This window comes from Octopus sinensis, linkage group LG7, assembly GCF_006345805.1.
Source record: "Octopus sinensis linkage group LG7, ASM634580v1, whole genome shotgun sequence".
Taxonomy (NCBI): Eukaryota; Metazoa; Mollusca; class Cephalopoda; order Octopoda; family Octopodidae; genus Octopus; species Octopus sinensis.
The window spans coordinates 24,861,760-24,872,603 of NC_043003.1; the positions used below are offsets into that span (position 1 = coordinate 24,861,760).

Below are 10,844 nucleotides of genomic sequence, written 5' to 3' on the forward strand. Positions count from 1 at the left end.
GCATGCATCAGATGACTTTGTTGAAGTAGATTTTCTAAGGGTGGACACATTTCCTCTTTCTAAATTGTAGGTGTTTATCTAGACGGGTTTTCATGGAAGATGACCAGCAGTTAACATTGCTTGTGTGATGCTGACACTTCTTTACAACTATTGTCACCTTTGTATGTTTCAGTGTCACTAAGCTTTGTTTGACTGGGGCTATAAGTGGAAGACATGGCTAAGATGCTATGCAGTGGGACTGAACCCAAGAGAATGTGGTTGGGGAGTGAACCACACCAGTGCCTGTAGCCATGATAATGCTTACCCTTATATTTATCCCAGAGTTCAGATTCTAAGAAATAGAATAACCCTCATCACATCAGTCTGAGTAATTACATCTAATGTTGAAGTTGACCCTCCACCCCTTCAGTGATGAAGAGGATATAAAGAACTTTTGTTGCTGATGGTATGCTGCTTACTCAAAATCTCACCAACTGGAATGGATTTGTAGTTGATTTCCTGATGAACATTGTTTTGTCTCAAACATATTTTCAGAACTTACGGTTATCTCCTAACACAGTAGAGGCTATAAGAAACGTTTAATATATTTTGTAGTATATTATAGTTGCATTATGAAATTGTTTCCGTACATTTTCTGAATTCTGCAGGTAAGCCATGGACCTATGAAGACAATTTGTGATTCAAACATAATGATTAACTTGCCGTCTTTGATAGTCTATTCATCATCATCATTGTTTAATGTCCACTTTCCATGCTAGCATGGGTTAGAATTCTATCAATGGGATTGGTGCTACAGCAAACTAGTTGACTGAAAAACCTCTCTCAACCTGAGCTACACTTTAGTAATCATTTCCACTTGTTAAACCCAGAATATTACTGGATGTTTGCACTATCCAGGCAAATTATGAAGACTTGGAAGTCATCTCCTAAAATACTGACATCATTGTGGAAGCAAGCAGCCCTTAATGAGTTCAGCGGTAGCATGAAAAAAATCCAGAAGACCTGTTCAATTGATTGAAGGGACCAGCAATGTAAAAAAAAAAGCATGCTGTCAGTGAATAAGTCAAAATAACACAGGCCAATTGCAAGCTCTTTGGACTGTGTTGTATATTTCACATGTCAAGTACTGGGTAACTCTCCTATTGCACGCAACAAAGGACACCACTTTACTTACTAGCATGTTCATTAGACAAAATGGGTCTGTTCCCAGACAAGGAGAAAGACCTTAGGCCTAATAGGATCCTATTTGATGTACTCAAAAACTAAATTTGGATTAACATGCTAAGCCTGTTAAAACATCACTTGAGTAGGAGCATGCATTTCACTTTTGGAACTGCATCATTCAAGATAACTGGCATTGTATCAGAATGACCTGTATTCTTCCTTACCTGAAACCCTACACCACAATTTGAACAATTACCGTCATGCTGATCAAATTGCAATTTCTTTTTTTTTTTTTGGTGGTGTAAAATATTAAAGCAGCAGTCTTCAAATTACCAGTATTTTGAAGGGAAGAGATCTTTCCATGCAAGTCATGATCTGTTGGTGCAACCTGTGGTTGAAATAGTTTAAAAAGCTGACAAAATGTTGCCTTTGTTCCGGACTGTCTCCAGACAACTAGAATTTCAACCAAAGTGCACAAAATTAAGTTTAAAACAAGGGTACATGATTTGCAGGTCATCTGAAACTGTTCATGGAATGCTTGAAATGGAACATGTAAATGCCTATATGAGAGCTGTAGGAGGAAAAAAAAGCCACATGCAGGACTGGAATTTGTAAGTCATTTAAACAATCCAGCTTGTAGCCAACTTGCCACTTGTACCATTAAGAATCTTAATTTTGCCAAAGCTCACATAGAGAGAGCATGCATGCTTATTGCTCATTTAAACTATACAGAAAAATACCAACATGCTGAACTACTGTTTAGGGTATTAGTTTGTTTGGCATAGTTTTTGTTGCACTGTTTTTCCATAGAAAAACAAGGTAAATTATCTTTCAATAAGATCTGGTAAAAAGATTTGAATAACACCAACTGCAATGGTTAATTTAAGCATGGAGTCATTTGGTTGTTACTCGGTCTCCGAAACTTTTCTATTGTCACTTAAATCTGATAATACCTGGATTTTAAGCTGTCCCAACAACCAGAAACCTAAACGACAGGCAACATTTTTTGCTCAAACTCAAATTTTTAACGAGTGCATGGCAAACTGGTTAACAGGAATTTGAAGCTAGATATGGTTGGTCAATGACTAGCACTTGATGACAAGAGAAAATGTTAACAGCAGGTATTTCCACTTGACATGTCAATTAAGTGCACTCGCAGAGAGCAAGGTTTACACAAAATAGATAAGTGTGATGCCTATGTCAACAACTTCTGACAAATGGCTGTGGAGTTGTTGATCCATCACTTTCTGCAGTGCTGTCTTTGCTTCAAAGAATTTAAAATTAAGCAGCAGCAGGTCCATGCAGAGTTGAATGCAATACTGGTATGAATGATGAATGCCATGCCGTCCAATTCTCTGAACCTGAAAATGAAGACAAGCCCAAGATTGAAGTGAAGTTTCAGCTTTTAATCCATTAATTTACCACTTTTCGATTTAACCACTGAAAAGTTTTACTTCCAATTCTAAAATGAAAATTTGGACAAAGTTTTCCCTTAGTTGCCAAACAAACTACTACTCATTTACATTTCTTCACAAGAAAACTTCCATGCAAAGAAAAACAACATTGAAGATTTTTCAAATTTTATTATAAAAAAAAAAAAAATATTAGCACCCATTATGGCTATCGCCAAAAAAGCCACATGTATATAAGGCCACGCCTGCTTCACTGATTTGACCCGTGGTGCAAGCAAGTTTCAAGTGCTTGATTCTAGCCTCCACGCGTGAAGGTGTCTTACAGAGAGTACGTCGAGAGGCGGCCAAAATGGCAATTGTGCAGCAGGATCACCCTGATTATCAGAGCGAGAGGAACTGAAGTTAAAAAAAGAAAGAAAAAGCTGTTCAAACTAGATTGCTAAGATCAGTCATCAAACTGGAATGTGTGGAGAAGAGTAACCAGAAGCTAGCTACTCCATAACATACGGTTTCCGAACGATGTATCATAATAGTGCCACTACTTTTTTTTTTCCAGACCAACAGCAAAAGTTGCTAAGAATGAGGGCAAGAGAAAAGTAAACAAAAACCAGCCCAGTACCTTAAATTTTTATTTTTTACTGCGATCACGATAAGTTTTGTTTTATTTACACGAATATTCGGCAATCTTTTAGCTGTTAGAAATTTTAATCCAATTAAAAAATTAATATAGTTAATACTTAGAAACATTTCCTATGGACGATAGATGGGCCAGATTCGTCATATTCTTGCTTGCTAATCCACATTTGTTGGAAGGTGGACAGAGAAGCCAAGATGGAACCACCAATCCATACAGAGTATTTACGTTCAGGTGGAGCAATGATCTTAATCTTCATAGTAGGTGGTGCAAGGGCACTGATTTCCTTCTGCATACGGTCAGCAATACCTGGGTACATTGTGGAACCACCGGACAATACAGTGTTTGCATACAGATCTTTCCTAATATCGACATCACATTTCATGATTGAGTTGTATGTTGTTTCATGGATACCAGCAGATTCCATACCAATGAAAGATGGTTGGAATGTAGCTTCTGGAGATCGGAATCTTTCGTTGCCAATGGTGATGACCTGTCCGTCAGGTAATTCATAACTCTTTTCCAAAGATGAAGAGGAGGCTGCAGTCTGCATTTCCTGTTCGAAGTCTAGAGCAACATAACAGAGCTTCTCTTTGATGTCACGAACAATTTCCCTCTCAGCAGTAGTGGTGAAAGAGTAGCCACGTTCGGTCAAGATTTTCATCAGGTAATCTGTCAAGTCACGACCAGCAAGATCAAGACGGATAATAGCATGAGGCAAGGCGTAACCTTCATAGATGGGGACGGTGTGGGTGACACCATCACCTGAATCCATGACGATACCTGTGGTACGACCGGAAGCATATAGGGACAATACAGCTTGAATAGCCACATACATGGCAGGAGTGTTGAAGGTTTCGAACATAATTTGGGTCATCTTTTCTCTGTTGGCTTTGGGGTTAAGAGGAGCCTCAGTCAACAAGACAGGGTGCTCTTCGGGTGCAACTCTCAACTCGTTGTAGAATGTATGATGCCAGATCTTTTCCATATCATCCCAGTTGGTAACAATACCGTGTTCAATGGGGTACTTCAAGGTAAGAATACCTCTCTTGCTTTGAGCTTCATCTCCGACGTAACTGTCCTTTTGTCCCATTCCAACCATCACACCCTGAAAAATAATGAAAACCAACGGTAAGTATCTTTGAAATCCCATATTAAATTTACAAAGAAAATCAAACAGCGTAGAAAATAAACAAATGCTAAACATGATCCAAAACCCACTGAAAAATTTTAGACCACCTTTTAACATTTTAATCACACACACACACACAGACAGACAGACAGCAGTTGTAAGGTGTGAATCGTTGTAAATCACCTTCAGAAACGAGTTTGACGACTTCGTAAGGAATCGAACATAGCTCGACCAATTTTCATTTTATATGCATACAACAAATTTATTTTTAATATTTCTCTATTCAATATACCAACTTGAAGAGGCGACATGGCTTCTCCAAACATCTGACCACACAAAACGATTTGAAATCAATCCAAAAATAGACTTTTCTAAAATATACGAAATAAAAACTATCACCAAAGTGGATGTAACGCTGAAAAAAATTTCCGATTGAGTAATAGGAACTTATTTTTTTCAGACTAATGACCTAATTTACTACATTTCACGATACGGTTTCCAGTTCGAGACGGGCTGCTAGGTTAAATCAAATTTCTTTTTATTATTTTTCACTTACCCCCACATCGATTACGCTAATCTATTAAGAGAGAGAGAGAGAAAAAAAAAAACTAGACAATTATTTCACTATTATCTACTAGACAAATCCTATTTTTAAAAAATAACGAATTCTCGTAGACATTTTATAAACCACGACCTGTTAAAATAAAAAATCCCTTCCATTGAAAATTATTCCAGTTAAATTATGATTACTAAAAATAAAATAACGATTAATTTATTCGACAAATCATTTCACACGTATATATTACATAAGTTCTCAACTAAATAGCCATCATCCGTTGATGCCAACTGTAAGTGATCGTCGTCATATGCCGGCATCATTAAAGATTCGTTGCTGAATAACACGTGCCGTATTTGGCGATATGGCCACGCCCATCCAGCTACCGAACGTATTTACCATATTAGGAAATATATCGTACGGCGTTGTGACGTTGTCGGCTCGTTACCGGCTTCGAATGCTATTTCAAGTAGCTTAGGAATTTCAAATAACTTTAACAATTATTAAAGTTCCGAACAGGCATTGTTAGATGATGACTAAGATAAATATGTATTATATATATATATATATTAAATAAATTTTATTGTTAAGTCCTTTAAGTTTGCTTTCTAGAAAAACTAGAAGAAAAAAAAATGGATGTCTTGATATCTTAAATAAACCATTGACATAAAAGAGGAAAAAAATAACGAAGCTTTTTTTGTTTTGTTCTTTTTCTTTTTTACTTATCCTTCTCCTCCTCCTCCTTCCCTCCTCCCACCACACCGATGACTCAGAAGCCCGGCTAACGCTGGAGTTATTAAACCATCAGGCGTTTATTTTCTTTTCTACTTCACCACCACCACCACCATCCCCCCCAATCTCTCTCTCTCTCTCTCTCAAACTATGTAGTCAACGTCAGCCAATCAGAAGCCAGCCATAGTAATGACCATGTATGGTAATGCACTACCGTATAAGGTAATCCCGAAATAGCCAAAGCTAAGGTTTTCAAGGTTGCCGCCGCTTTAAGAAATAAATAAATAAAAATCTAATAAAAAATATAAAACTTTTCTTCATGAAACCAACTTAGCAGTCATTAAAAAAGGAAACTAAGACATTTTAATTGCTGCAGACAATCAGAGATAAATATTGTCAAGCTGCCTTTCTCATATTACCGATTGATTTAAGTTAGTTACATATAAAGACAGTTTAACTGAAGAATTAAACTTGATACTTTTTAAATTTTTTTCTTCTTTTCCCCCCAAGTACGTAACTGCCGTAACCCGAAACTTTGGGATCAGTAAAAAAACTATGGTTAGGAAGTATAGGGAAAATTTAATTTTTAAATACTGAATGAAATTATCAATTCAAAAGTTTTTCAAAAGTCAGCGTAGAGTCAACTATTAATCAGACCCTGTGTTGGTGTTTTTTTTTTTTTTATCATTGTTTTGAAATGATCGAAAAAGTTACAATTCAAAAATTTCTTTTAAAGCGTCAGTCTCACACACCCCATCAAACACACACACACACACATGTACATCGTTGCACGGTAACTTCAAAAGAATTTCCCTCGTCATACAATCGCTTTCTCTTAGTCTCTTTCGCTCTCATTACTTCAAAAGTTCACGCAAGCCCATATGTAAAAAAAAAAAAAAATTTTTTTTACGGAAATCGACGGAAAGGTCTACTCGAGACGAAAGATTGCCACAATATACATACTTTCTACACAATATATATTTTTTTTTTGAATAGATATATATATATTATATATACATATATATATATTATATATATATATAAATAAATTTTATTGTTAAGTCCTTTAAGTTTGCTTTCTAGAAAAACTAGAAGAAAAAAAAATGGATGTCTTGATATCTTAAATAAACCATTGACATAAAAGAGGAAAAAAATAACGAAGCTTTTTTTGTTTTGTTTTTTTTCTTTTTTACTTATCCTTCTCCTCCTCCTCCTTCCCTCCTCCCACCACACCGATGACTCAGAAGCCCGGCTAACGCTGGAGTTATTAAACCATCAGGCGTTTATTTTCTTTTCTACTTCACCACCACCACCATCCCCCCCAATCTCTCTCTCTCTCTCTCAAACTATGTAGTCAACGTCAGCCAATCAGAAGCCAGCCATAGTAATGACCATGTATGGTAATGCACTACCGTATAAGGTAATCCCGAAATAGCCAAAGCTAAGGTTTTCAAGGTTGCCGCCGCTTTAAGAAATAAATAAATAAAAATCTAATAAAAAAATAAAACTTTTCTTCATGAAACCAACTTAGCAGTCATTAAAAAAGGAAACTAAGACATTTTAATTGCTGCAGACAATCAGAGATAAATATTGTCAAGCTGCCTTTCTCATATTACCGATTGATTTAAGTTAGTTACATATAAAGACAGTTTAACTGAAGAATTAAACTTGATACTTTTTAAATTTTTTTTCTTCTTTTCCCCCCAAGTACGTAACTGCCGTAACCCGAAACTTTGGGATCAGTAAAAAAACTATGGTTAGGAAGTATAGGGAAAATTTAATTTTTAAATACTGAAGTGAAATTATCAATTCAAAAGTTTTTCAAAAGTCAGCGTAGAGTCAACTATTAATCAGACCCTGTGTTGGTGTTTTTTTTTTTATCATTGTTTTGAAATGATCGAAAAAGTTACAATTCAAAAATTTCTTTTAAAGCGTCAGTCTCACACACCCCATCAAACACACACACACACACATGTACATCGTTGCACGGTAACTTCAAAAGAATTTCCCTCGTCATACAATCGCTTTCTCTTAGTCTCTTTCGCTCTCATTACTTCAAAAGTTCACGCAAGCCCATATGTAAAAAAAAAAAAAAAAAAATTTTTTTTACGGAAATCGACGGAAAGGTCTACTAGAGACGAAAGATTGCCACAATATACATACTTTCTACACAATATATATTTTTTTTTTGAATAGATATATATATATTATATATACATATATATATATTATATATATATATAATATATATATATATATATATATATATATATACAAGCATGAAAAACCAAAAAGAAAAGTAAGTTTTCAACGCGATTAAAAGTATTAAAAAAAAAAAAAGCCGTTAAACTTGAAATGAGAAACTTTTTTACAAGTTATTTTATTTTAGAGGAAATCTGATAAGGGAAATTAATTCAGGACTGGAGAAAAGGTTTAGAAATAAAACAGAACATTTAATGCATGTTATTATCATTCAACAGATCAAAGTAACTCAAATGTGTTATCTGCAATGGACATGTAAACATATAAAAGTGTAAATAACTATCTACACACACACACACACACGAGTGAAGAAGAATAACTATTAATTTCGGGGTTTTTTTTTTCTTTCTTATTAAATTGGATATGGGCCAAAAGTTTCGTAAAGAAAATTTCCCAGTAGAATTTTAAATGTTGAGGGGAGAGATTTATATCGAATATCTACACTTAAGCAACAAAATTAAAATTTACGTTAAAATAATTTAGCGTATTTTGCTAGTAATATAAGTATTTTTTCACAACTCCAAGCAACAACCTGTATCTTTAAGTCTATAAATATATTCAAAGGTATATAACAGGTGCTGTATATTTAAAAATACCTTAGCATATATATAAGATTAGGATGACGTGTAAGGTCTAATTTTTATTAATTTTTCAGGTATTTTATATATCGAAGTGTAAAATAACCTTTTTAAAATTATTTTTATAAAACCTGTTTGAAAATCTGGAGCAAGAAATTCTTAAAACATCATCAATTTGACTATTCCTAAATGTGGTTGAGAAGTGGTTAATTAAATAATTTAGCCAGTCGAGACATCGTTTTTTAGCCGAGTTCAACTTGGGACGGAACTTTTAAAGTTGCTGGAATTTTATTTGGGACAAATGATGGCGGTTTGACAGGTGAGAAAGACATCACAGTTTAAAGCGGAATTAACAAGTGACAGGTGAAAGAAGTAAAACAATTTACAGGTTGTTGTTACTGCTGTTTTAGCCCCAAGTCAGTCCTGCTCGAGCAAAGCAAATTTGACATAAAAAACCCTAATGTAGGTATTCATTTAAAATAAAATAATTTGAGCGAGATTTTATCTGCTATTTGAAACTGGTCGAGTGACCACCACGGGTCACTCATCCCAACCATACAAATCCTTTTACTTATGTTCTAGGACGTACAAATCCTTTTACTTATGTTCTAGGACGTCAAGATTACAATATCTAATGTATGTATCCATTTAAAATAAAATAATTTGAGGGAGATTTATCTGCTATTTGTAACAGGTCGAGTGACCACCACGGGACCATTTGCCTTATGTTCTGGGATGCAAAGATATAAATGAATGCATGTTATCTTTCGAAAATGTCAAGTGTAATTTGAGAGATTTGACCGCTTTTTCTCGTTGGTATAGCGACTGCATGGGACCATTACCGGATGTTCATGGTAGTCAAGGTAAACAAAGATACGCACCCTTTAATATATAGGTCTAATTTGAAGAGTTATCTGTCATTTACAATACATGCAGACTCCTCTGTCTTGTTCTGTTGGGTAGTCAAGGTAAACAGAGATACGCACCATTTAAAATACAGGTGTAATTTGAAGAGTTATCTGTCATTTCTCTATCTTGGGACAATACATGCAGACTCCTCTTTGTCTTGAGACCACCTTAAATACAGGATCACCTCTCTCATTCCGTTGGCAGAGTTTTTACATTTACAGGTGAAACGAACCATTTACAGGTGTGAATACAAGTTTCAAAAAATGAATTATCAAGAACTACAAAGTTGTTTTTTTCTTCTAAGTTTGAAAAATAAAATAATACATACCTGATGTCTTGGACGACCAACAATTGAAGGGAAGACAGCTCTGGGGGCATCGTCGCCGGCAAAACCAGCTTTGCACATACCAGATCCATTGTCAATAACGAGAGCAGCAACTTCCTCATCCATGTTTGTGTTTTGTTTAAAGTTTTTTCGTCTTTCTAAGGTTTACAAAGTTTTAGTGTTTAGTTTTTTCTTCCCTGTTGTTGACAGTGCCGGCTTTTTAGTTGTTTGTTATCTTTAATTACTTTCACCTGACAAAAAGGTAAAGCTACTGAAGGAATAACTTATATAGTAAGGACTGAGATGTGAATGGTGTCGAAGCTGGCGACTGACTGAGAAAGATTTGTGCAAGACGTGCTCCTTTTATCTGTCCAACAAATAGTTTCCAGGAAAAATAGCAAATGAACTATCATATATATGTCCTTATATGGAAGAAAACGAGAGCCAACAAGAGAAAGAAAGAAAGAATTGCAAGTGGCAAAGGTGGCGGCGATGGAGGTGATGAGTGTAGCGGTGGTGGCGGTAATGAGTGGAGCAATGAAGCCACTACCTACCTATACACCTCCTTCATCACCCTGTCCCACTCTGTGTTATTGTTTATTCCTCTCTTTCTTTCTTTCTTTCTTTCTTTCTTGCACGTCCTCATACACTCTCTCTCTCTCTCTCTCTCTTTCTTACCTTCTCTTCACACCCCTACCCTCCTTTCATGTCAATTGTAGGAGTGTGGTGTGTATGTGTGTATGTATGTGTAAGGTGGTTCTTTGTTGGTCGGTGTCATACTGTAGGTGCTTGTATAAGGTGAGGTGAGTCTGCGCGCGCGCGCGAGAGAGTGTGTGTATGTATATGTGTGTACGTGTAATTACGATGATGGTGAGAGTGAGTGATGTCAGTTCGGTTGTATGTGTCAGTATGTGTGTTTCTTTACATGTGTCTTGAGGTGTCATGGTGTGTATTGCTATGTGTATGTTAGTTTGTGTTTAAGTGTGTGCTTGTGCATACATACATTCATGCATACACATATGTGTATATATAATATATATATATATACATACATATGTGTATGTATTTATAGTTGTGTTGTTTTTGTCTACCTAGGTATATAATTTAGTCAGTAATGTTTTATTTCATCTCCATAAATAT

At 35.4% G+C, this 10,844-nt stretch overlaps 1 protein-coding gene across 1 annotated transcript; it reads right to left on the reverse strand.

Moving 5' to 3' along the window:
* Positions 1–3,131: 3,131 nt before the first annotated feature.
* On the reverse strand, positions 3,132–10,055 carry LOC115214121 (actin, cytoplasmic). Its single transcript, XM_029783183.2, has 2 exons — positions 9,708–10,055; positions 3,132–4,318 (listed from the first exon to the last, which is right to left on the reverse strand). Exons 1-2 carry the CDS (start codon positions 9,828–9,830, stop codon positions 3,314–3,316), a joined length of 1,128 nt encoding a protein of 375 aa, XP_029639043.1. The 5' UTR covers positions 9,831–10,055; the 3' UTR covers positions 3,132–3,313.
* Between the last annotated feature and the right edge of the window lie 789 nt (positions 10,056–10,844).